General features: G+C 41.0%; 1 protein-coding gene across 3 annotated transcripts in view; it reads right to left on the bottom strand.

Moving 5' to 3' along the window:
• Nucleotides 1–1,486: 1,486 nt before the first annotated feature.
• The window catches only part of LOC131845225 (translational regulator orb2), a 104,257-nt gene continuing 82,141 nt past the window's right edge, over nucleotides 1,487–23,602 (bottom strand). For all 3 annotated transcript variants that reach the window (XM_059194263.1, XM_059194262.1, XM_059194264.1), the window contains 8 exons: nucleotides 23,259–23,381; nucleotides 22,351–22,479; nucleotides 19,550–19,662; nucleotides 17,904–18,114; nucleotides 16,790–16,875; nucleotides 16,053–16,154; nucleotides 15,542–15,646; nucleotides 1,487–9,360 (listed from right to left, as the gene is read on the bottom strand). In XM_059194263.1, coding sequence (XP_059050246.1) covers nucleotides 9,244–9,360; nucleotides 15,542–15,646; nucleotides 16,053–16,154; nucleotides 16,790–16,875; nucleotides 17,904–18,114; nucleotides 19,550–19,662; nucleotides 22,351–22,479; nucleotides 23,259–23,381 — 986 coding nt within the window. In that variant the 3' untranslated portion in view covers nucleotides 1,487–9,243. The remainder of the gene's footprint in view (nucleotides 9,361–15,541; nucleotides 15,647–16,052; nucleotides 16,155–16,789; nucleotides 16,876–17,903; nucleotides 18,115–19,549; nucleotides 19,663–22,350; nucleotides 22,480–23,258; nucleotides 23,382–23,602) is intronic.

Genomic DNA, 23,602 nt, shown 5'->3' with positions numbered 1-23,602 from the left:
TATTGTCTATAAATTGTATAGGCTGTTGATTACCTAAAATAAATAAATAAACAATCTCTAAATATCTGTAAATTTGAGCACAATAGATCTATGTAGGTCGAAGTACCACACGTGTTATACAACTCTCACGTCATACATAACGCTTCACTGGTAAGGTGATATATACACGTTACAGTATTGTTTCGTGAGAAAACGATGGTAGTTCAATCCAAATCTAAATGTACAAGCAAACCGCACTATCGGACCCATTCCAGCGTGATGGTTCTCTGTCGAAACGAGCGGTGATAAAAGGTAGCTATAAACATTTTTTATGCTACTGTAATGGCAAACAAGCATGGCTCATCTGATGGTAAACGGTTACATTAGCATTATACTTACTCTGGAACCACAGAATATTGTAGAGTCCTACTCCATGCTAAAAGTCAGACTGATTGCACTTTCCAATCAGTCTCACTCTGTCCTTCATAATCAGTCAGTCATCTCTTAATTAGTCATAATCTTATAATGGAGATACCAAAGGATTCCAGAGGCAGTGCAATATTTAAGAATAAAGATTTATACTACCTGTGCTACTCCTCACTTCTCTTTTCTTATATAAAAGATAAAGCGGACGGTATTGCTTTCACATCAATTTTTAAAGCATCAAAATAAATCAGAATATCCTTATTCATGCAGATTGATTACAGACTCTTATGATAAATCAAATCTACCGTCAATTCAGAGTGCTGACGAGAAGAACTGATAAGAGACTCAGCTCTGTGCTTTAGTTGTATGCGTCTAGTCCCAACCAAATAAAGCTTATTATAAGTAGGCACTGAACAACCAATAGAAATACTTAGATACATTTTTTGTAAATACATAAATAACTAATAAGTAATATTCTTTCATACAGTCTAATATAAACAATTATACTTATGAATCCAAATGTTTATATTGCGCTAGTAACCGAACGTGCGACCATCGGAAGTAAGGCGGTGTGCTTAACCGCTAGACCACCGAGGCCGATTACAGAAAACTTTCAGATGTTTTTTTCTGGTCCAACTATCCATGGCACATAAAATATCGCTCGTCTGTACAGGGCACTAAAATTCACCAATTCTCTTATTTAAGCTTACTTTTTGTGATATAGGTATTCAGTGTTCAAATATATTAGTAGTTTCCCGGTAATCGAATTTTGATCATAGCTTATTAAATTAGCCATAGTTGAAATTTGATTACTGAGACTCTATACGCCTGATATTTGATAACAGAAACTTAATATTTTATATTAAATATACTTGTCAAATACACCATGTATTTGACAAGTATATTTAATATTAAATATTAAATATATTAGATTAAAAAAGTATAAACATTCTGCTGTCCTGTTGCATATAAATTTAAACTGTATATACACGTCATGTGTCTTTTGTAAAAAGGGGTTATTTATTATATAATATATAAGTAATATAAATAATTAATAGGATCATAAAATAAAACAAGCATATAAAGATTTAATATTGGACTAATATTTAGTAAAATACCATATTATAATAATAAAATTCATATAAAAATTCAAGTATTTCAATTTTAAACAATACCTACGAACTTGCGGGGGCCAGCGTCAACGCGTTTGTACCAAGAGAATATTTCACATGAACACTATTACACACGATTTATTGTAGTTGGTTTTTTTATCGGCGACAAAAAGTCGCTAGTCTACCTGGTGTTCCATCTGAAACTCTAGCTTAGCACAGACGATTGCAAAACAAATTGAAAGTGTAAAACAACGTTTAAAGATTTACGTTGGTTATATGTAGTGGTCGATTTGCAGGCGAGCGACACTCGAGCGATAAGTAGAGGTAAGAATGGTGATAAGACGTCGTTGCGTCGCTCATGTGCAGTCGACCTAACAACTAACGTAACTCTAAAGATTCTTAACCACCGGCTCCCCACAAGTATTTAACGCTATAATTAATTTCTATTATTTCAAACAAGAAAAAAAATATAATTCACTCTCGATAAAAAATAATATAAACACAGGTAAATTCAAACTACATAGTTTTACGCCTAATAAGTTTTTTACATAAATATAAATATATAAAAAATGTACGGTATTAAATTTTAATTATAATACATAAAACGAAAACAACTAAAATATACGCTTAAACTGGTAAAGCTCTGATTTATAAATTTTTGAATCTACGTCGCGATGCAGTAGGTAGTTATAGTATTGACAAAACAGTTATTTTTTTACATTTTTCCGTAATATTACCATGTCATTAAATATACATAAATATCCTTAAATTTATTTCCTTACGGCCAATGTGCATTGTTAACTTTTTAATTCTTTATATTGGCGAAAGCTTAATCTAAGTTGCAGTGTATATTACTTATCGAAAACTCTGAAAATACTGAAAAAACGATTAACACTAATAATAAAAATATAAACAACTAACTACAGTGAATAAACATTACTATTTAAATAAAAAAAGTTATACAAAAAAAATAGTAAAAAATAAATAAATAGGAATAACGTCAAAATACATCAAAACAAATGGGTGATATATTAATTACAAAAGCTTAATTTGGGCCCGCAACACACGAGTCTACTGTAGCCATAAAACAATTTGTTTATCAAATGACTCCTAGAAAGTGACAAGAATATCGCTACTCGGTATCATGCGTAGCATATCTAAATAGAGATGCCAGTATCCTAGAAAGTATAGTCAGAGTAGAAATTTCTGCATATGGCAACACTATTTCTTTCTAGTTCCTTTACTGTAAACAAATTGCTTTCCGCTCTAGTTCGAAGACCGCATATGCGCCAGCTAAAGCCACTCTCCAGAATTAAGTAAACATTAGGAATCACTGGGCGTCGAATTCCCACCCTTGTCTTTTTGGTACTCGTCTTTGGTCAAATGGAGACGTAGCAAAAATAAATGTACTTAATAAATTAGGGCGTGACAACACAAGATTCAGAAATGTCTTTGGGCGACTGCGACGAGTATAATGCCGCAACTTGTGTTTACGCCATTGCAATGTATATATTCATGTGCCTTCGGCATAAATAAATAAAAATAATATAGAACCAATTGCACTATCCCAAACAAAACTACAAGATGAAACACAGGAGAAAGATTTCAAATTCATTTTAATAGTTCACAATAGTCTAAAATAATTTAAACAATCCGGCTACCGTTTACAAAAGCAGAGAGAAACAGTTTTAGCGTAAATTCACAAAACATTTCATTTATCTATTTAAAAAAACATGACGTACGCTCGCTCGATTCGGCTGTTTCGAAAGCCATGACATAAAAATACGCTTCGAAACTATAGTGTATGTCATCGCAGTGTGCTTAATTCTAAAACAAAGCTTAAAATTAATCTTAATTACGTCTCACTAAAGCTGTCACTAATTTAAAAGTCGCAAGTGTGGCGTCCGGAGCAGACTAGCGACATTCAGAATGGTCAAAATGAAATTTGAATACGGGCAGAAATTTCGAAAATCGCCGCAAATCCACACCGAACGTAAAACGACTGAATCGAGCGAGACAACAGAAAATGAGCACAAAGTCGCAAATTTAAATTATGAATAAAGAAAATCGATTACATTGGTAACGTGTCACTGAAATAACTGCCTATAAAAATATATAAATCTTATTTCAAATCAATTTAAATTATAGTTTTGCATTTGACTCCTGTACGTAGGAAGGAAATCCATTGGTAACATTTAGGATTTTGCAAGGAGTCATCTTTAAAAAGTCTATTAAAAAAATAATTTCAATGCACCACAGTGTCGTCAAAATATAGCATCGAGAGTATACGAAGTAGGTACACGACACACTTGCCATTATTAAAAAAACCGACGCCCGGTGCATAGGAAATATTTAAAAATAATATTGTCTAGCAACGTTTTCAAATATTTAGGTACTATTATCTCATACATTATACGTAACTAGGTAATGTATTCGATCAATTGCTCTACTTTTGCTATTATTTTAAAATTATGTTATAATTTTTAAGTCCGTACGCGGTATTCATCGATTTATTCCGTTGCAGAATTCTTTATTGCCTGCAAGTAAACAACTCCACTTCTAAATATGTTTATTAACTATTTTACACACGTTTTCTCCTCATGGCGCGTATAGCTCAAAATATTTTTAGAGAAGATATCGTTTACCTGACCAGGCTCATCCCATTCGCCTTTCGACACTACCAACCATGTCATGTCCCAAAATGTTTGAGACCAAAATGGTACCAGTGAGTAGACGGGAACCAATCGACGAGAATACCGCGTGCGGATCAACAATTTCACTAGAGACCCTAGCACGAATTTACATGGCGCCGACGCGTGCGAACGCTAAGTCGAAAATCTAACACGGTCCGCCGCCGCAAATTGTAAAAAAACGTCTTTTTTTGCGGGATTTTTCAAAATTTTCTCTATTCACTAAGAAAAGTTCAACGTACGAATCACTATTTACATGCAAGTGATATAAGTGCGAAAAAACTCACTCGGGAACGACGAGGGGTCCGACACAGATCAACAACAACAATACAAAGTTTATATCGTCGAGTACAAGTCTCACAAAAAAATGTACACTTATAAACATTTATTAAACAGTGACAATGCCCCCCGTGGTGCGTCGCAAGTGATATGAACGTCAAAATTACCGTCTAAAAGGAAAAATGTTACTAGCACACACCCTTAGCTCGAACAAACAACGTACAACAAGAACAGACCCGCAACGCGGTATAAACAAGAAAGCAAAACAACCTACAAACTAACAAACAGATAGAGAAAGCCTCCGCTCCGCAACGTACAAACCATTCAACAAAAAAGCCTCCTCTATAAACACAAACGCCTCCAAATTAACTAAATAGTATCAAAATAAAACTTTGCGGAGCGAAACAAGTTAATATAAAACTAAAACACACCCCCGACCAAAATGGATTCATTCCTTGATCTTTGTCAATTGCAGAGCAGAACACTATCGATACCAAAAAGTTCATATATTAAGTAACTTTTTGGGACTAACAGAAGACGAATCCACCTGAAATATTAAAGAATAAGATATTCGAGAACTGCCTTTGATCAGGGGCTAAAAAATAATAGGAAATCTCCTCCCATGTTTCAATTAAACTAGACAACACATCCAAACCGCCGGCTATGAATGAATTGGGCTCAACGAATCACTATTGTCCTCCAATGCCGTAAGATCGCATCTTAAACAAAGCGTATTAAGGATCTGGATAATTCGAGTAAAGTTACATTATGTTTTAATACAATGTGATTGTGAAAGAAGGCAGTTTAGTAAAACGACTTTTGTCCCTCATAGAAGCTCTTTAAAAATCCAATCGCTTTGTCTATGACAAATCCGTTAAACAATTATATGTACTGGCAACTCGAGGAGTCATCTGTATACGGTTTCCGTCTAGTAGATCTACATACAGTTTAGCACAATGCAAAAGCTTAGCAGAGACCAATATCCCAAACACCTCGGTCATAATCTAAACACCAATTAAGTTTATCGCTGGGTTTTTGACAGACCTTCAAGGAATCAGGGCGAATGTTCACAATTCGATTCGCATTCCTCTTTACCAATCATAGTTAACAACTCGGTACTAGCGTGATATTCCTGTACATTATATGTTTTAATGTGTTCCATGTATATATTTTGACTACACCTCCACGAAATAATTTAGGTATTATCAAAATAAATACGAGATAAAATTGAAGGCACCCCGTGACGGTGGCAAATCCTTGAAGATCTGTACTCGGGTCGAGACGACCGTTATATACAAAAACATAAAATCATTACCCAAGCGTTCAGCTACAAACGTTGCGCGCAAAGTAAATAACCACTTCCGAATTCACAATTGTCGTTTTTTATAAAAATACAAAAATACAAAATGGGACAGAGCGACCACACAACAACACTCACGCGTCCCACCTCTTTATTTCAACTAGGAGGGGTTAGGGGGCACCAAACAATTTCACCAAATATATATTTGAGCAATTTCATCCAAATAAACGGTAGGGTACATCAAACGCACAAAAACAGCATAAAACAAACCATAACAACAACAATGACGTCATACATCAAGGACAAAATAAGTAGGTAACAAACAATATTTTTCAAAAGTGTTGTCACATAAGAAAAATCTACCAAAGTGGAAGTTTTAAAAATGCAATAGAAAAATAATGTTGGATCGTTGTAACGGTTAAAATCGAGGTGCCGAGCAAAGTGACGATGAGATTATTAAGTGTAATCGGAGCATACTCAAGGGCGTGTCGAAATTATCTCCTAGGAAACTTCTAATTTTAATTTATGAACAGAGTACCACGAGCTGGCAATCTCAATTATTTGCTATTACTGAAACTATTCAATATTTCACTATAACTATAGAGTTTCTCTGTCACAGCGTGTGACCATCGAATCGTTCGACTTTTTGTATCAATATAAATACATATCAATATACTACATACTAAGAAAATATAAATATTTCGCAAATATTCCATTTTGTCTACATTTAATTGAGTTAGTTGAACATTATTTTTGAGTTTGCGACACAAAAAGTCGACAACACGTGCAAATATTATGGCAAAATTTTCACTAAAATGCTCTATTAGTAATAATACAAATTGTACCTACTTATCGTTTAAAAAATTGAAATGGACCAATTTCGCCCAACCAACCAGCAATATTCAGGGTATAATATTGCTTACAGCCTGCGAGGGGTAAATTGGAGAGGCAAAATTGTCCCGAAGGTATTCTCATCCCGATATATACCCTTACTTTTAGTTTCCGATAAACGCGTGCCAAACGTTTCAATATGTCAAGGTTTAAAAATTATGTCCTGTAACCGATGGTGTTTCGTAGCCTAGAGTAGATTTTACTAGTATATTTGCTCAAAATTTACGATTTAAAGTGTTTTTTTTTTACAAAAAATCGCAATAAATACGACGGACATCGGGCAACAACAACCATCTAATGAAGAAAACGCCAGAGTCGGGAGGGGTACGCCAAACGTAGTCGCATTCAAGGCACTATAAAGCCCTTTTTCATCTAATTTCGAAAAAGATACACAACATTAAAAAATCTCTTCAAAATCATGAAAAAACCATCAAAAAATTCGCGCAAGTCTTTTACTACAGTCTATAAAACGTCCGTGGTCGTCGGGATACGGTGTCTTACCGCGCGGTGAAACCGCAATTTAAGTACATACGAAAAAGAAAAACCCCGAAGTTTTGTTTTATAACAACGAAGAACACCTGGCGATAACACTAGTTTCATTCTATCCGTCAAGAAATTTGAAAGTAACCTATAAATTGCACAAGTCGCAACGTCGTGCCAATAGATGGCGTTGTTAACAAAATATACAAGTTCCAAATTCAAATGAAATCAGTGTTACCATATACCAGATAATAAACTCCTTCCATTACACTAATATAATAAATTGGTTAATATATTCCCTAAAAGAGACTAAACTATACGCTATTGCACTATCCCGGCTGTACGAAAAAATATTTTTTACCTTTAACGCTAAATAACTCGAGAACGTGCCTACAGCCGCAATGGTAACACGTTTGTACTAAAAATGAGTCCCTACCGCCTCCCATAATAATGAAGTAAACACAGTATAGGAACAAAATTATAGAAATACATCCCATTCGGGTCAAAAGGAATAGTCGACCAGCCGGCACTACTACCAGAGTCGAGCCAACCAAGTTATATGCACTAGGTACAATAAGACTCGCCGTCCTACTTCCCCATGGTTAGTCAAAGATGGACAATTAGTGAAGCATCCAAATTACTTTGAATAGCACAATCCTTATTAAACGGTACAAGTGATGTTTTTGTAGCAACTGTTAATAGGTAAACAATCACACAAAAAATGTCAACAGACAACAATGCAATTCTTGGAAGTAATTCTTTTCGATTTGTGTAAAATCAATAATCAGATATACCGTTTAAAAAGTCTTGTGAGCAGATCTAGAACTGCGCAGACCTCAATGATAGCGTGAATTTGATTCAGACTAACAACATGTAGGAAAACAGACGAGTGATTGCAAAAATAATGCATCAGTATCGACAACGCCAAAAATCGTCTTGAAGGCGATAACACGGAAACAGTAACATAGCTAACTTCTAATACATAAAACATTAAATTATACTGAACACAAAACCATGCGGTAATACTGAAAGTCGACAGCCGACTAATCGCAAATGCACACGAAGGGGACGAAACAATCGCAACAATATCCAAGTCCAGCGTCCTAATCGAAATTCGAGGATAATCTTAGGAAATTGATTCTAGCTAAACAGGTACAATTATGTTTTTTTTTATCGAAAAAATCAGACATTCCACTTATGTCTTACATTAATATCTTACGATAAGTGAGCGTACGCGCCTGCGACAAGTCGCAGCGACTGGTCGCAGCGATTAATCGTCGGGCGCGTCACTTCGTCTCAAGATAGAGCTTACCAAAACGGATATCTAGCTAAGTTTTATGGATACATATTTTTGCTTATATCGAAATCTATGGTCCGCTACGTCGCTGTCTCCGTGAACGTGAAAAACTACCAAGATAGTAGTTTCCCATCTGGCAACACTAGGTAACCGTTTACGGAGACAGCAACACAGCAAACGTAACGCTTGTACTTGAATTCTATAATATTCTGCTTAATATTAAACATTGGATAAAGTTGCTTATTAAATTGTTTTATTATTATTATTAATTTACTATTGCCATAGCCAATGGCTTACAGTTTCCTATTGGTATGTCGTATCCGTTAGTGACATTCAATTTTCTGTCATTACAATGTTGCCAGCATATCTTCCAGTTGTTACCAAACGATAGAAAAAGAAACCGACTAGTTAACATTGTAACTGTTCGGAGCGCATATTCCTATTCTACGCCGTTCCGTATGATTAGGGTTTTATGTTTAGAATTGAATCATTGCGGTAGTAAAAAATACCGCTCAGGAAACCGAACGAGTGAAATGACTAATAGCGCGGTATTACAAAACTACCGCTGCAAAACAATTCAGACAGAGTTATGGCAGGGGTGAGTAGTGAGAGAACAGTCAGCGAGAGATAACACCTTGACACTCAGTAGTAACAATCGCGAGAACAAAATGGCGCAGGTGTGGTAGCTATCTCCATCTCTGTCGCTCACTACCCATCCCTGTCAGTGTCTCCCGCTCACTCTCGCCTACTCCCGCTCACTCCCACTGACTCCCTCTCACTCCTACTCCACTAACACCAGCGGAATGGCACGGCCCGCGGACGGTCAGCGCCTTCCTTGACGAGCGGCTTGTGGAACTCGCGTCCGGGCCGCGAGTGGATCGTCGCCCAGCAATGCTCGCAGTAATACTGAAATGGAAACATTTTATTATACTGAAATGGTTAACATGATAAAAAAATAAAAAATAACTGAAGGCTGGTCTAGCACACCGATTTACTTTCGACGGCCGCAGGTTCGATTTCTCGCATGGTGAGAACATTTGTATGAGTAGGTGGATACGGATCCACAAACCTGATGGTAGATTTGCGCTAATATTTGAAAGATGTATACTGTACGAGATATTGACGTATTGATTGATGGTAATGTTTGAAGGGTTTCATCAAATAAAACCGCCTGGATTAAATTCTACTTGAAGACTAACGATTGTTAGGGTTCACATCGATATTGTCGAAAAATCTGATATTTAATATTAAAAGAAGGTAGTTTCATTATTACTCGGTATCGTTAAACTACTTGCATATAACCCCCACTCATATCTTCTCTGTATAAAAGGGAGGGTTTTTGTAGGCCGCGGCACGGCATTCCGCTGACCGACGCGCTAGCGAACGCACGTATGTGCTCGCTAGTCCCGCCGCCGTCTCGCTGTTCTCTGCTCCCTCGAGCAAACCACCGCGCGCGCGCACGTAGCGCAGTTACGTTCGCGCGTTCTAATTCTTATACTTCGCCGCGTGTTAGGTGCACTCGGTGCACCTTATGGCCCGGGGCCTCCGTGTCCCGCGCCGACCGCGGCCGACCGCGCTCTCGGCATCCGTTCCGACACAGTGCTACCGGACTTTCCGCGAGTGTAGTGTTGTGTTGTGAGGACTGAAGGAGAAACTCTCTTCGTTCAAGTGAAGTGAAGTGTTGTGTGTGGACGTTCAGTGGCACGGACTGTCGTGAGTTAGGGAGGTGCGTCACGCCTATTGCGCGACGCGCCGATCCGAGCCGCCGCCGCTGCCACCAACACCCGCCGACGCCTGCTGCCTGCCGCCCGCCACCGACGCCACCAAGTAGGTTCGCTTAGGTACACATTTTTCACTCAATAAGATTAGTGATCTTACATATTAGAGTCACATATCAATAGGCACTCACCCCCCTGCCTCACCCGGCAGGGAGGCCCCCGCTGACACCGTCGGCTGCACCCGCCGACGACCGTCCTTATCTTAAGTACTGACTTACCCTATTGTTTCATTGTATTGTATTGTTATTGTGTTGTATTGTTATTGTATTGTTTATATTACTATTTCTACTCTTATTCTATTCTTTTGAACAGTGGTAATTAACATTACCACTGTTCAAAAAAAATGTCCTTATCAGAGGCCGATATGCCTCTGTTCTTCCAGTTCCTGGAAAAAAAGCCGGCATCTTAAATGCTTTTATAGCATTCAAAGCCGCCAAGCCCGTCCACTTAGTGTACAGCTCGCCCCCCGCGTCCCCAATGATGACTCACACTGACGAACCGAACACTGACACTGACGAATTCGAGGACGACTCGCAACGGCTCCCGCCGCTTCCCCCGACCCAAGCCGACCAGGCCGAACCCGCCTCGCCCGCCATGGAGCAGGACGACTCCGTCGCGGAGCTTGACGCTCCTAGTATGGAGCTCGACGCCATCCGCGACGGCGACGTCCCCTCTCCCATCCCCCCGGTCTCCTCAGACGAGGACGATTTTATTCTTGTTGGCAACAAGCGTGCCAAGAAGACCCAGGGCTCCCAGCCAGCCAAAACAAAGCGTGCCCATGACGGCACCGCTAAAACCGCCCCCGGTCCGAGTGCACGCAAGTCGCACCCCGAGACCAAAGCCCCGCCCCCCGTCATCATCCAGGACAAAAGTGCCTGGAACACCGTATCCAATATGCTTAAAAACAAGCATATCAATTTCAGCCATGCTAAGGCTACCTCAATAGGGATCAAAGTATCAGTCCCATCATCTGACGACCATCGTCGTCTCACCACCTTCCTGCGGGAAAAAAACATAGGTTATCACACCTATGCTCTCGAGGAAGAGAAAAAGCTCCGCGTTGTAATACGCGGTTTACCCAAGGAGCTCTCAACAGACTCCATCCTTGAGGACCTTCAGTCCCAGAATTACCCAGCGCACGAGGTACATCGTATGTACCAGTCGCGCTCACGCAACAAGGCCGCTATCGACCTTGTTCTAGTCGTATTAGATTTATCCCCAGAAGGCAAATCGATCTTTGATATAAAGAGCGTTTGCCAACTATCCTCGCTCTCCGTAGAGGCGCCTCGCAAGCGTACCTACCCCGGACAATGCCACCGTTGTCAGAACTACGGGCACTCTGCCCGTAATTGTTTCGCTTGCGTCAAGTGCCTAGGCGATCACGCCACCGCAGATTGCGGCCGTAGGCCCAACACCCCCACGCCCCCCAGTTGCACCCTCTGCCTCACAGAGGGTCACACCGCGAATTACCGCGGTTGTTCACGCGCCCCACGTCCCGCCAAAAAGAAGGCCACCCACACCCAGGGCAACCGTGCTCCGGCACGTGCCCCCGCCAAGGCTCAAACACAACCCGAGCCGCTCGTACCCGCCCCTCTGCCTGCTAACAATGCCTGGATTAAACCCCCGGCAATTGTAAGCAAGGTAGCACCCAACCCGCCCGCCCAGAAAGCCCCGCCCGCCCAGTCGGCCCCGCCCGCCCAATCGGCCCCGCCCATGCCCATACACAAACCCGTCCCCAAAACACTGCCCGCGGCCCCCAAGGCCAACGGCAGCTCCCTCGCGCAGGACTTCGCATTGGTCGCTCGCTTAGCCAGCACCATCGACCCTAACGAGATTGCCCTTCTGGCCTCCAAGCTCCGCCTGTATAAGGAGTCGCCCCAAAATAGGCTCGCAGCCGTCTGCGAGCACATCGGCGTACTTACCGCCATCCTCAATTTTAACCTGTAATTATGGGTACTCGAGCTCAGAGAGAAAAGCCTCGGTCCGTTCGAATAGCGTTTTTTAACGCGTTCGGATTAAAAAAACAAAAGGAGGAAATCGCCTCCTTTCTCACTGACCACCAAGTCGATATTCTCCTCGTGCAGGAGACCCTACTGAAACGTTCAGTCCGCGATCCTAGAATCGCCAATTACAACTTAGTTAGGAACGACCGCACCGCCTGTAGAGGCGGCGGTACGCTCATATACTATAAACGGTCCCTACATTGTATACCGCTACAAACACCGCCTCTCACTCATATGGAGGCCTCCGTCTGTCTTCTCGGCATGACCGGCCACCGACCGCTCGCCGTGGCATCCGTATATCAGCCTCCCGGCAAACTACTGCTGGAAAGCGACCTACGCGCCCTCCTAGATATCAACAGCGCCACCATTCTGGCTGGCGATTTGAATTGTAAACACACCCGCTGGAACTGCCACGTGTCCACGACAAACGGCCACAAACTAGACAGACTAGCCGACTCGCTCGAATTCGAGATAATCGCCCCGCTCCGCCCTACTCATTATCCCCATAACGTGAACCACCGACCCGACATACTGGACATGGCACTGCTGAGGAACGTAACCCTACGGGTGAGCTCCCCAGAAGTCCATGCCGAGCTTAACTCGGACCATCGACCGGTAACCCTCCTTCTGGGCCCTCCGCCCGACACGCCACTACCAACCAAAACAATAACAGACTGGCAACGACTCGAGAAATCTCTCGAATCGACCGACACACCGATACTAAACCGTATTCCCGACGTCATAGAGTCCACCGAGGACACTCTCATTGCGATCGACTCGCTTACTAACCACCTGCAGTCGGCAGTCAAGGACTGCTCCAGGGAGGTACTGGCGACGGACGACCGTCGCTGGCAGCTTCCCGATGACGTAAGGAGGTTAATAAGCGATAAGAACGCAGCCACTAGAGCGTACGATCGCTACCCCTCCGAACCGAACCGGGTGCGCCTGCGAGCCTTACAGCGTAGCGTTAAGGAGCGCATCGCGCAGATCCGGGACGGCCGGTGGGGAAAGCTCATAGAAGAGATAACGCCATGCCACACCGCGTACTGGCGCATAGCGAAATCTCTCAAAACCGACCAACAGACAAACGACATGCCCCCGCTAGTCCGACCCGACAACACTATAGCCTTCTTCGACGAAGACAAGGCTGAGTGTCTAGCGTCCAACTTAGAAGCCCAATGCTCCCCCAGCACGCTCCCAGTCGAGGCAGGTCATCTCGAGAAGATAGACACCGAAGTCGAACGCATCGCGTCCACCCCGCCCACCGAATCCCTCTCACCAGTCACGCTTGATGAGGTCAAAACGCTAGTTAAACAACTACCTATCAAAAAATCACCCGGCTCAGACGGCATATCGAATAGATTAGTCAAAAGTCTGCCATCCCAACTTTTGTTATTACTCGTCGCTATTTTTAACGCGGCGCTGTCCAACGCTATATTTCCAGACAGCTGGAAAGAAGCCGTGGTCATTGGCATCCCCAAGCCCGGTAAAAATAAATCCGACCCATCCAGTTATCGTCCTATCAGCCTCCTCAAGGCTATAGGCAAGCTGTACGAGCGAATCCTCCTCGCCCGCCTAAAGGAGTTTATATACTCCAAAGGCCTGCTCATCAATGAGCAGTTTGGCTTCCGAGCCAAACACTCATGCGTCCATCAAGTGCACCGCATCACGGAGCACATTCACAAAAACACTCTGTACTTCGCCACCAAGTCCCCCAAAGGCGGTACAGGCGTCCTATTTTTCGATGTGGCTAAGGCTTTCGATAAAGTCTGGCACAACGGCTTGATTTACAAGCTTCATCAGTTAGGTGTCCCCGACAGGCTAGTACTCATTGTACGAGATTTCCTGTCGAATCGCTCTTATCGCTACCGTATAAACGGAGCGTTATCCGACCCGCACCCCATACGAGCCGGCGTCCCTCAGGGCGCCGTCCTCTCTCCGATGCTCTACTCGTTGTACACCAACGACATCCCCAAATTCTCCGACTTAAAAGTCGAAATATCGCTGTTTGCCGATGACACGGCTCTCTTTACATCCGCCAAGTCCCGTGCGACAATAGCCAGACGGCTTCAGAAAGCCGTAACGATACTGGGCGAATGGTTCCGTCGGTGGCGCATAGAAGTCAATCCCGAAAAAAGTGCAGCAGTGTACTTTAGCAGGGAATTCGACTCTATGAATCACCCGATCGAACTATTCGGCCAAAACATCCCGTGGGTTTCGAAAACGAAATATCTCGGCGTCACCCTAGATAGGAAACTAACGTTTCGTCCTCACATCAAGCGTGTCCGCGACCGAGCCGCCTTTATACTAGGGCGACTCTATCCTTTTATTAACAAGCACAGTAAAATGTCGCTTCGCAACAAGCTGACATTATACAAGGCTTGCATCCGTCCCATCATGACCTACGCTAGTCCCGTATTCGCCCACATACCCTACTGCTTAATCAACAGACTGCAGGTCATTCAGAATAGGTTTCTGCGTCGAGCCACCGGTGCGCCGTGGTTCGTTCGCAGCGTATATCTCCACCGCGATCTTAATCTGCCCTCCATCAAGCAGTTTATGAAGGAAGCGTCTCGACGCTACTTCGACTCTGCCCAATCCCACCCTAATCCGCTTATAGTCAGTGCGGTCGACTACGCACCGAGGAGTAATATCCGACACACGCGACAACGTCGCCCGAGGCACGTTCTCATTGACCCCGACGACCCCATAACGGCAGGTAACCTCCCCACGGGCCCACCCGTTCCACCCCGACCACACTTTTACACACACACACGACACCGTCCTCGCCGGCGAAGACGACGACCTCAAACACACAATATCGCGCATTCAACCGGGCGCCTGCGCGCGCCCGGGCGCTCCACACCGGCGCCCCCGGGCGCCCCTCCGATCGATCCCCCGTCCAATTCAAACGGGGATTGAAATTACGACGGCCTGAGCCGAGGTTCGAACCCCTAGTGGTGCCCTCAGACTAAAGTCGTATCCGTCGGGCAGAGTTGGCCTTCAGCCGCTCCATAAGTCCTTCCGCGGGTTTGGAGTGCCATCTGCACTCGCCCCATAACGTCCGGTGAAGCTGTAAAGGCCAGCTACGGCCAACAGCATTAGAGTAGTCCGAAAAAAAAAAAAAAAAGGCCGCGGCATTCAGTCTTTGTGCACAGGATGTGCTGGTTGTATTTTAATTGCTAAAGTGAATTGTGTTACGAGACATAGTTAAATTATTGTTATATAGTTGTTATTTTATTATAATACATATTTTTACTAGTACATAGGGTTGATATATCTAACACTATAGTTCTAGATATATACCTGCAGACAAGTGACGTTGGCGCAGAAGAACGGTGCGAACTTCGAGCCGCAGCGAGCGCCTGCACACTCGTCACACATCTGGTCGTCCAGCACGTACGGCTTCACCTGTGAATAAATAAAGTGTTTACTCTGATGATGATCATGATAAGGACAATGACAGTGGTGATGGTGGTGATGATGATGATGATGAAACTTTGAAAATTCAGAAAATTTCACGGCCTTTTCAACTTCGGCGTTTTACAGTTTGCCCAATTGCCTACTAAAGAACAATTTCTATTGGGTTAGCTATTTAATACACGTTATAGTCTTCTATATACCTCAACCAAATTGCTCAGAAAATTGGAAAAATTCAGAAAACTTAACGGGGCTTTTTCAACCTCGGAAAAATTCATAGAAAACTTAACGGCTTTTTCAACTCCGGGTTCTGACAGTTTGCCCACTTACCTACTAAGAAGGAACAAGGTTTATTGAGTCATATTTAATACACGTTAAGGTATAATCTTCTATTTACCTCGACCCTCTTGTCGATGTCGCCATGCTGCAGCTGCACGAACCGCGCCGAGATGGCCGCTATGTACGACTGTTGGTTGGAAAATGCTACCCGCCCAGCGCCCTGCAACCGCACAAATACGTTGCTTAATTATATTATTTTGTTTAATTCTGATACCATTTACACTGCGATGGTGGCTAACAAGGATATGGCCCATCTGATGGTAAACGGTTACCAACAGCAGCCTAAGGCTACCTAATTGGATCATATCCTTTAGTGTTATGTGCTTCACAGTTGACACAGGTCTTTTTTCAGATGCATGCTTACGAAACTCTGTTTATTAACCACTAATCATGATGCCTGGAGTTCACGAGTTTACTCTTCAGAATCCACTCTCTTTAGTACAGTATACACATAAATTATTCTAATATAGTTGGCCGCAGCTGGCCTGTACAGTATCACCAATTTATAGGGGTCGAGTGTAGATGACAATTCAAACACGCGGAAGGACTCATGAAGCGGCTGAAGGAAAACTCCTGTCTGACGAATACGATTTTAGTCTGTGCCCTCAGACTAAAATCGTATCCGTCAGGCAGGAGCTAGAGGTTCGAACCTCGGCTCAGGCCGTCGTAATTTCGATCCCTGTTTGAATCGTACGGGTGGTCGATAGCAGAGGAGTATACATAGATACTTTATACAAGAGATCCGACGGAAAACGTAAATTTGTTGCATCATGCAGCATGTCCGAAAGTACTTACCTTGGGGTACTTGAGCTCGGGGTCCGTGTCGATGCCCGCGTAGCACACCCCGCCGTACAATCGATCCATGATCATGGCCAGCTCCACTGTAATAATAATAATGATATCTCAGAACAAATCACAAAGCATCATCGTCATATTTAAGAATTATGTGTGAATACAAAATTAATAGTTACTTAAGTAACCAATAAACCAGTCATGATTATCAGATCACACCAGTACGTAATAGAAGCAGCCATACACAAATAAAGGAGCCATCACTGCGCTCATCCATAATTTAGGGACCCCAATGACCCGTCCCCCACACCACAGCCTTCTACTGTCATAGTGCCATCCAGTCCCAACCTTAGCAAAGCTTGTGTTATACAAGGCAACTGATACAAATATTTTTTTTTGTAAACACAATTATTGTATCTTAGTCTTTGGAATTGTGCAATGTTTCACGAGCTTCAAATAGTGAAGTGGCGTTGGTAGCGCTGTTCATATATAGGCGACAGTTGCCACTTACCATCAAGCAATAAACTTGATCTCTTGACAATATTTGTAAATTAAACATTTAAAGTCAGTGGTCAGTGGCTTACTGTGACATATATATTGACTTTATTTAAGATGTACTTGAATAGCCTTGGTTTTCCTTTAATAAATAAATAAATAAAAAAATAAAACGGAAATTGTAAATTACAATTGGCTATTTCATTCTATTCACCGCCTTACTTCCGATGGTCTCGATTTCGATTCCTGGCACACCTCAAATATTTGTATTAATGAGTATAAACAATCATACTATCGGTCTGGGTGTTTTCGGTATGGGTATTTTCTATGTATATTATGTATTAATGAAAAAGCATTTAAGTATTTACATCAGTTGTCTAGTACCTATAACGCAAGCTCTGCTTACCATAGCACTAGATGACGCTGTGTAATAATTGTTCAAGAAATTTATATACTATCAGCTATATGAAATGTATACTCTGTGTTATTCTGATGTATACGTTATTACTGTAAAGTTTCATGAACATCTGTTCTGTAATTTTCGCGTAAAAGAGTAACAAACATCCATCCATACTCATCAAATTGCGCTTTTATAATATCAGTAAGAAATATTTATACTCACCAGCTTTTAGCGGGCGCGGCACACCGCCAACGAACACCGTCTTGCGAGGATCCAGCGGCATGCTGGCGTCCAGCACGAAGTCAGCATCGGCCAGCCTCCACGGCCGAATCTGGACCGGCTTGTCGCGGATCGTTGGCGACGACACGCACAGATACAATTTGTCGTCGTCTGTGATGCACGCTTCCATCAGAGCTGCCACTGAACTCTCATCCTGTAGGTGAGAGAGTATAACCACGGATTAATTAGGCCCATATTATAAATACCTTATAGACTAACATTCATAAGAAATAATAATAAAATATAAATTGAAATTGTCTTTATATCACATTGCATTGGCAACGGCAATCTGCCACGGTAGCACTGATACACCATCTTCGGCCAATAGTCCTCCCTCATGAAGGTGAGCAGCATGTTGGACCAGGGCCACAAACGCTTTGAAGTTCGCGTGGTGACTTGATTCCAGCTGCATCACCTTCAATGTCAGGTTACTTTGATCCGGATATAGTCGATGTCCTGCTCCTTGTTGGAGTTGTTGCGGCATGGTACTGACACAATAAGGATAGGACTGGTCCGTTCCACTTACAGCTACTGATTGGATTATTTCCGTCTTATAAAAACGCAATAGCATATGCTGGTGATCAATATATCCTCACTAATTAAATTTAAAACGAATCTATTTCTCTGTAATCACGTACAAGCTCATTTGAAAAAAATATGAGCAGATTATCTTCTCAGTTCTTAGCACGATAGCACTCCATAAAGTCTGTAATAGACCTACATAAGATATTTTGTTTTTCAATTTAAGTAGGCCTAAAAATAGACAAATCAATAGACTTAAAAAAAGGTCTCATTTAAGGCCCTATATTTTGCACATGTAATCTTCTGTAAAAATGGATCAAGTTTGGTATTTTTTTTAAAGTAACTGCTTAATGTTATTCCGTTCTTTCCAAACTTGGTACGTTTTAAGAACTGTGTGATGACAAGATGGATCAAAATTTAAACCAGATCCAATTGGTCCATCTATTATTTGGTTCAAATAAAGCTATCTACTAACCCATCACCTATATATATATATATATATAACTCATGACATAGTGATCTATCAACGCACAGCCCAAACCACTGGACGGATCGGGCTGAAATTTGGCATGTAGGTAGATGTTATGACGTAGGCATCCGCTAAGAAAGGATTTTGATTAATTCTACCCCCGAGGGGAAAAAATAGGGGATGAAAGTTTGTATGAAACTGTCAATTTTAAACCGATCGGGCTGAGTCTTTGCATGCAAAAATCTACTATGACGTAGGCATCCTCGAAGGAATTTGATAAATTCCACCCCCAAGGGGATAAATTAAAACGAGCGAAGTCGCGGGCATAAGCTAGTTTACTATAAATTCTTCATCATGCTTCATCCGACGAGTGACTATTCGTCATGACTCTTAAATAGTAAAGTAGTGTACATCCATAAATTTCTATATTGCTCTAAATGATTTTTGAAGCAAAGAATTTCGTAAGATGAAGTTGTAAGGCCAGATACGGCCAAAGCAAAGAGTAAAACCAAATATGTATAGACATTGCTACATATATAAATGGCTCTAATTTGGTTTGGTCTAATAAATTATTTAAACTTTAAGCGATGGTACTCACCTGAAATAGTAGGAAAGCATATCCCTTGGGCGGAAAGTAACTCTTGCTTTCAGCTTTGTGTGGCCAGTCCACCACCAGGGGACCGAACCGCCGGAATGACGACGTTATCTCGTCTGGAAAAAGCAAAAATATTTGTTTTTAATTTCACTCGTTCGCACCAATACATCATTTTCGTTGATTGCTTAATCATCTGCAAGGGTACGAGGGTTAACATAAGAGGAATGGCATCTTTTTGAGGCTTTTTGAGGTAACGGTTGAGTGCAATGATGGCAGGCTCATCCGCCATACTCGTGAACGGGTGCTGCTTATGGGGACTGGTCTGTTCGGGACGGCCACTGAAATGCTGGTGGTCACTATACTCTCCCTAATTGAATTTAAAAATGAATCTGTATTTCTGTAAACATGTACATTAATGTACAAACAAACCTTATTTGAAAAGAATAAGAGCAGTTTCTTGTCAGTTCACTCCGACGGACTGACGATAGATTTGACATATCATCGGTTAAATAGACAAATGGCAGTATTCAAAATGTACATTCTTTACAAGACAAGCATTTAAAGTTTTAAATTTACACAAGTATTATATATCATTTTAGATAATGATTAAGACGGCGTGGTTAATTTAATTGACTTACATAAAAGGTGGCAATTCTAGCTTCTAATATTACAAAATGTCATTTTTCTATTTAATCGACGATATTCTAAGTGTCTATAATACACCTACATGAATAAAGATATTTTGATTTTGAAGTCACGACCTTCTCAGAGTAGTAAAACCAATACTTCTTACGATGAAACAGCTTTCCGAATGAGCGGTAGATTAAAAAAAGTGATGACTATTCAAAAGTGCTTAAATATAAGTTTAATTGCATAATGATTTTCTATTCCAATAGGCGATGATGCTCTCTCATCCTAAATATAGGCTTAAAAATAGTTCTCACTCAATTCGTATTACAAAAGAATGTTTTTGGCTTCAGTTTTTATGTTATTTGAAATAGGCCTAAACATAAATGCATATATAATATTACTGTTGCTATATTTTTAGGTCAGACGCTAGCTGTGATCTCTTTTAACGAATTAAGGTCTAGTTTCAATTGCATACCGGTTACTATTGTATTGTTACAGAAATAACAATGACACGACCCGATTGTAGACACCGACATCCGGTTGGCGAATGCGACAGTGCTGACAACTGAATTTCGGATATAGAAATATAAATAATCTTTATTTAAATAAACTATACATATAAATAAAATTGTAATATAAATACGGTACATACACCAAAATAACATTTTTTACAATTTTTGACTGTCTGTCTGTACTTAATATAATGACTATAAAAAAGTAATATTTTTAATTCTATCACTGTATGAGTGGTAAAATCAAAAATATTCCTATTTTGGACCAATTATAGGACCATTGAACAAATATTTTTATTCACGTGCAGAAACTTTAGACCATTTTTAATAGAACAAATCAATTAAAATAATTTATTCACGTTAGTAATTCATTTTATGGTAATTGCGTAAGATTCTATAAAACTTTGACATTAAAATCTTAATTAAACAAATGTTATGTAAAAAAGCCTAAAATTATATAGCAAGAATAAGTTTATTTGCATTTAATTTTAATTTTCATACTGCTTATAAATGTCCAATTACATTTTAACACATATAGTGCATAATGATTTATCACTAAAATGTCCAGCATCCTTAAATAAAAAAAAATTGCTATGATAAACTATTTGTATTCATTTCGACTTGTAAATGTAGGATTATTTAAAAGAGCAACACACAAGTTTCTTGCTCTTCTTGCAGCTTTCCGAACGAGTGGTAGATAAAAAACAAATTGTTATGACTATTCAAAAGTGCTTAAATTAAGTTTATTTGAATAAATGATTTTCTATTCTATTCTATTCTATTCTATTCTATTCATATACATCCTCCGTCTGTATAATTTTCATAAATCGTGCAAAGGTACTACACGTATTAATATAGTGATAAAAATTAAGATGGCTATTCATATAATACTAAAGCAATTTAATCTACGTATAATATTCAACACGTTATATGATTTACATGCAGGCACGTTCTTCACATCACGATTTTGTGTCCATGTGTCCATTAGAAACAATCTAATGTCTAATGGATATTATTATATGGATTTTAATTAAACACAAAAGGTCAGCCATGACTTTTAGATGCTCCAAAAAGTACGCTCACGACTACATTTTTTAATAATGATAATGGTATGGTGCACCCGCCTGTGCGAACAGTTTACGCTGGCGGGGCACCAGTGGAGGATGATAAGATGAATGTGAGGTCAGGTCAGTTATCATGACAAATTCGCCAGGATATAGAAGGAAATCTGAACTAACAACCCCATTGCTAGTATGGTTCATCTCCATGCGGTTCCTCCAGGAAGCCATCGTGACAAATTCCTAGTCAATTTGCCAGGATGGGCTGACTGACCTTACCTCATTCAACTTATTATCCTCCACTCGGGCCCCGCTAGAGTAAACCGTTGGCATAAGCGGGAGCAGTAGCCCATTACATTCATCTTTTAAAAAAATCGCCAATAAAGATATTCGATTTGATATATTTACTACTATCTTCTGGCAAAATGATTTGAATTGAATCAAATTTGAATGGCAAATTTCTGGCAGAGTCTCTCCTTCTATGGACCTTACATTTGACTCGTAAGTACTCCGAACTGACGGTAGATTGACATATAAGAGTCCTACATGAATAGACATTTTGATTGTTTGATTGATAAATCGATATATTGATTTATCTACTCACCCTCGTCGATGTCCGGCGGCAGCCCCCCGACGAAAACCTTCCGACTGAACCGTTCGCCGTGCTCCGAGCCGGCCGACACGGGCGACGACCGCGCCGGCGACCCGAGAGCACTCACGCACATTGACAGCCCTGCAAACACATTTTTTTATATATATGGAATGGTATTTTATGTTATTGGAGTCTTGCACTACTAGAACAAAGTTTTCTAACATTATTTACGCATGTTGGAAAGATATTGCTAGTAATACGAACAATTTTATTAGGCTAAGACCTGTAAAAATAGATGTAAGTGTGCAAAAAAAGAATAAATAAATAAAAAATTTAGCCATCGCTAGCAATGTACTAAGTCCGATTCTCCCTGGAGGCCTGTGAACAATTCCTGGGGAGTTTGCCATGATGTGCTAACTGAGATGACTATGAATCTTATCATTCTACACTGGTGGGGCACCAGTGGGGCCAGCGTAAACCTAATACATTTTTTTATTAGATTGTATATATTTTTTTATTTTTTTAACTTTGGACATTTAACACACCGCCATCTAGTCCCACGGTAAACAGACCTCGTGTTATGGGTACTACACAACTGATATACATACTTACATACTTTCTTTTGTAAATACATACTCATACAAATAGTCATACTCATGAATATATACATATATGGTTATAGAATATTTATGTATACCAAAAAAGTAATACAAAATATACACTATTTGTTTAATGAAACTCGTCAATCGCCGTCTATTCCATGCGGACGGTGTCGCGGGTACAGCTAGTATTATATAAAATAGAAAAAAACATATGCCGCAGCAACAAAAGAGCAATCAGACTGTATATTAGAAACAATAGATTGGTGTGTAGAGATGCAAATGGCGCTAGTGTTAAAGTACAACAATCAGGCTACTCACCAGCCGCGCTGAGCCTGGAGACGACATCCTGGGCCTGGTCTGCAGGCACCGATGGTGAGCCCGCGCCCGCCACGCCCGCTGCCACCGCCGCGTCCTCCACGCCGGGGAAGAACGGCGACTTGCCTGCAACAAACGGAGAAGAAGGTAAACATCGTAAACGTAAGCGTGAGCAACGTACTATGTCAGGTTGACCTCTACGTGGTACCTTCTGGAAACATCGTGATAAATTTATGGTTAATTTACCACGATGTGCTGACACTGAACTGACTTGACCTCATTGCTCATCTTATCCTCCACTGGTGCCCCGCCAGCGTAAAACGTTAGCGCAGGCTGGTGCATCGTTC

Source organism: Achroia grisella, unplaced genomic scaffold (genome assembly GCF_030625045.1).
Source record: "Achroia grisella isolate CSIRO2021 unplaced genomic scaffold, CSIRO_AGI_Agris_v1 utg461, whole genome shotgun sequence".
Classification (NCBI taxonomy): domain Eukaryota; kingdom Metazoa; phylum Arthropoda; class Insecta; order Lepidoptera; family Pyralidae; genus Achroia; species Achroia grisella.
The sequence above is the reverse complement of the archived record's forward strand: the minus strand, read 5'-3'. Positions and strand labels throughout refer to the sequence as shown.